Source organism: Monopterus albus, unplaced genomic scaffold (assembly GCF_001952655.1).
Source record: "Monopterus albus unplaced genomic scaffold, M_albus_1.0 scaffold228.1, whole genome shotgun sequence".
In the NCBI taxonomy this organism is placed as follows: Eukaryota; Metazoa; Chordata; class Actinopteri; order Synbranchiformes; family Synbranchidae; genus Monopterus; species Monopterus albus.
Genome location: NW_018128108.1, coordinates 60,069 through 61,437, shown reverse-complemented (window position 1 = coordinate 61,437; position 1,369 = coordinate 60,069). Strand labels below are relative to the sequence as shown.

The 1,369-nt window shown below is 37.0% G+C and overlaps 1 protein-coding gene across 1 annotated transcript in view; it reads right to left on the bottom strand.

Moving 5' to 3' along the window:
- Nucleotides 1–1,369, bottom strand: part of trpm7 (transient receptor potential cation channel, subfamily M, member 7) — a 53,473-nt gene that overhangs the window by 6,183 nt on the left and 45,921 nt on the right. Inside the window, exons 32-33 of the mRNA XM_020619931.1 lie at nt 696–730; nt 330–374 (exon numbers count right to left, since the gene is read on the bottom strand). Coding sequence (XP_020475587.1) covers nt 330–374; nt 696–730 — 80 coding nt within the window. The remainder of the gene's footprint in view (nt 1–329; nt 375–695; nt 731–1,369) is intronic.

Here is a 1,369-nt window from a genome sequence, read left to right as displayed (position 1 = left end):
CCCGTGGGGGCCCCAATTTTGGTCCCCCCCCCCCCGAAATGGGTCCTCATGAGTTGGTATGGCGTCAGGAAGAAGTCCCTACGTAGCAGGAAAAACACGTCCACACACACACACACACACACACACACAGGAATACAAAACAACTACAAATTGAACAGGAGTAAAAGTATTTTGTAGGATTATATATTGCTCTTTGTCTCAGTGAAATTTGAGACTATAATAGTGCAGCATTTTAAAAAAGCAAAAATGGTGTAGTCAATAATTTTACAAGAAAACAGGATACAAAATACAAACTCCATGCAGTACATGTGTATGAATCCATGTCTAACCCGAGTACTGGTAGCTCTCCATGGGCTTGAAAGGGGAGCCAATAGCTACAGAGAAAAGGAAGAAAACTGTCAAGGATTTTGCAAAACGATTCTACAGGAGTACTTCATGTCATTTGATAAATATGCCAGTGTTAATCACTGGACAATCATCTGGGGACAGAATTCAACACAAAATGTGCAGTAAAACAAGAAGTAAATATTGGAAAAATGGTATTTTGTATTACCATGATGTCTGTTACATTAAAGATTATATCACACATATTTGATGCAAAATAAATGTCAAAGGGTAATTTTGATAATGGCTGCTTGTTTCAGACGTAACGAGCCTGTTCCTGTTAAACCATGTAATTAAACTACATTTCTCACCATTTAGTGCATCTCCTTCAGGGGCTCGTCTGACACTGAGCAAGACAAATGGAGAGAGACAAGAGAAAAATATTACTTTAACAAAACACAAGAGATTACATGCCAACAGTACCAGTGTAGTTTACAAATCAGGGCATGAAGGTTGAAGGTCAAAGTGTTTATTTGTCATATGCACAGTTAGGAAACACGCTTCCCTGTACAATGGAATTCTTACTTTGCCGTCCACATGAATGCCACAAAATACAAGTGAAATATAAAGTAGATGAGCAATAACACAAATCTAAATAGGCAGGAAAATCACAAATCTTAGGCACTTTAAAGTAGTAAGTGAAGGGAGCAAAGAAAAATACAACAAGAACACAATATAATGTAGAGAGATACAGTGGGTACGGAAAGTATTCAGACCCCCTTAAATTTTTCACTCTTTGTTATATTGCAGCCATATGCTAAAATCATTTAAGTTCATTTTTTTCCTCATTAATGTACACACAGCACCCCATATTGACAGAAAAACACAGAATTTGACATTTTTGCAGATTTATTAAAAAAGAAAAACTGAAATATCACATGGTCATAAGTATTCAGACCCTTTGCTCTGTGACACTCATATTTAACTTAGGTGCTGTCCATTTCTGCTGATCATCCCTGAGATGGTTCTACACCTTCATTTGAGT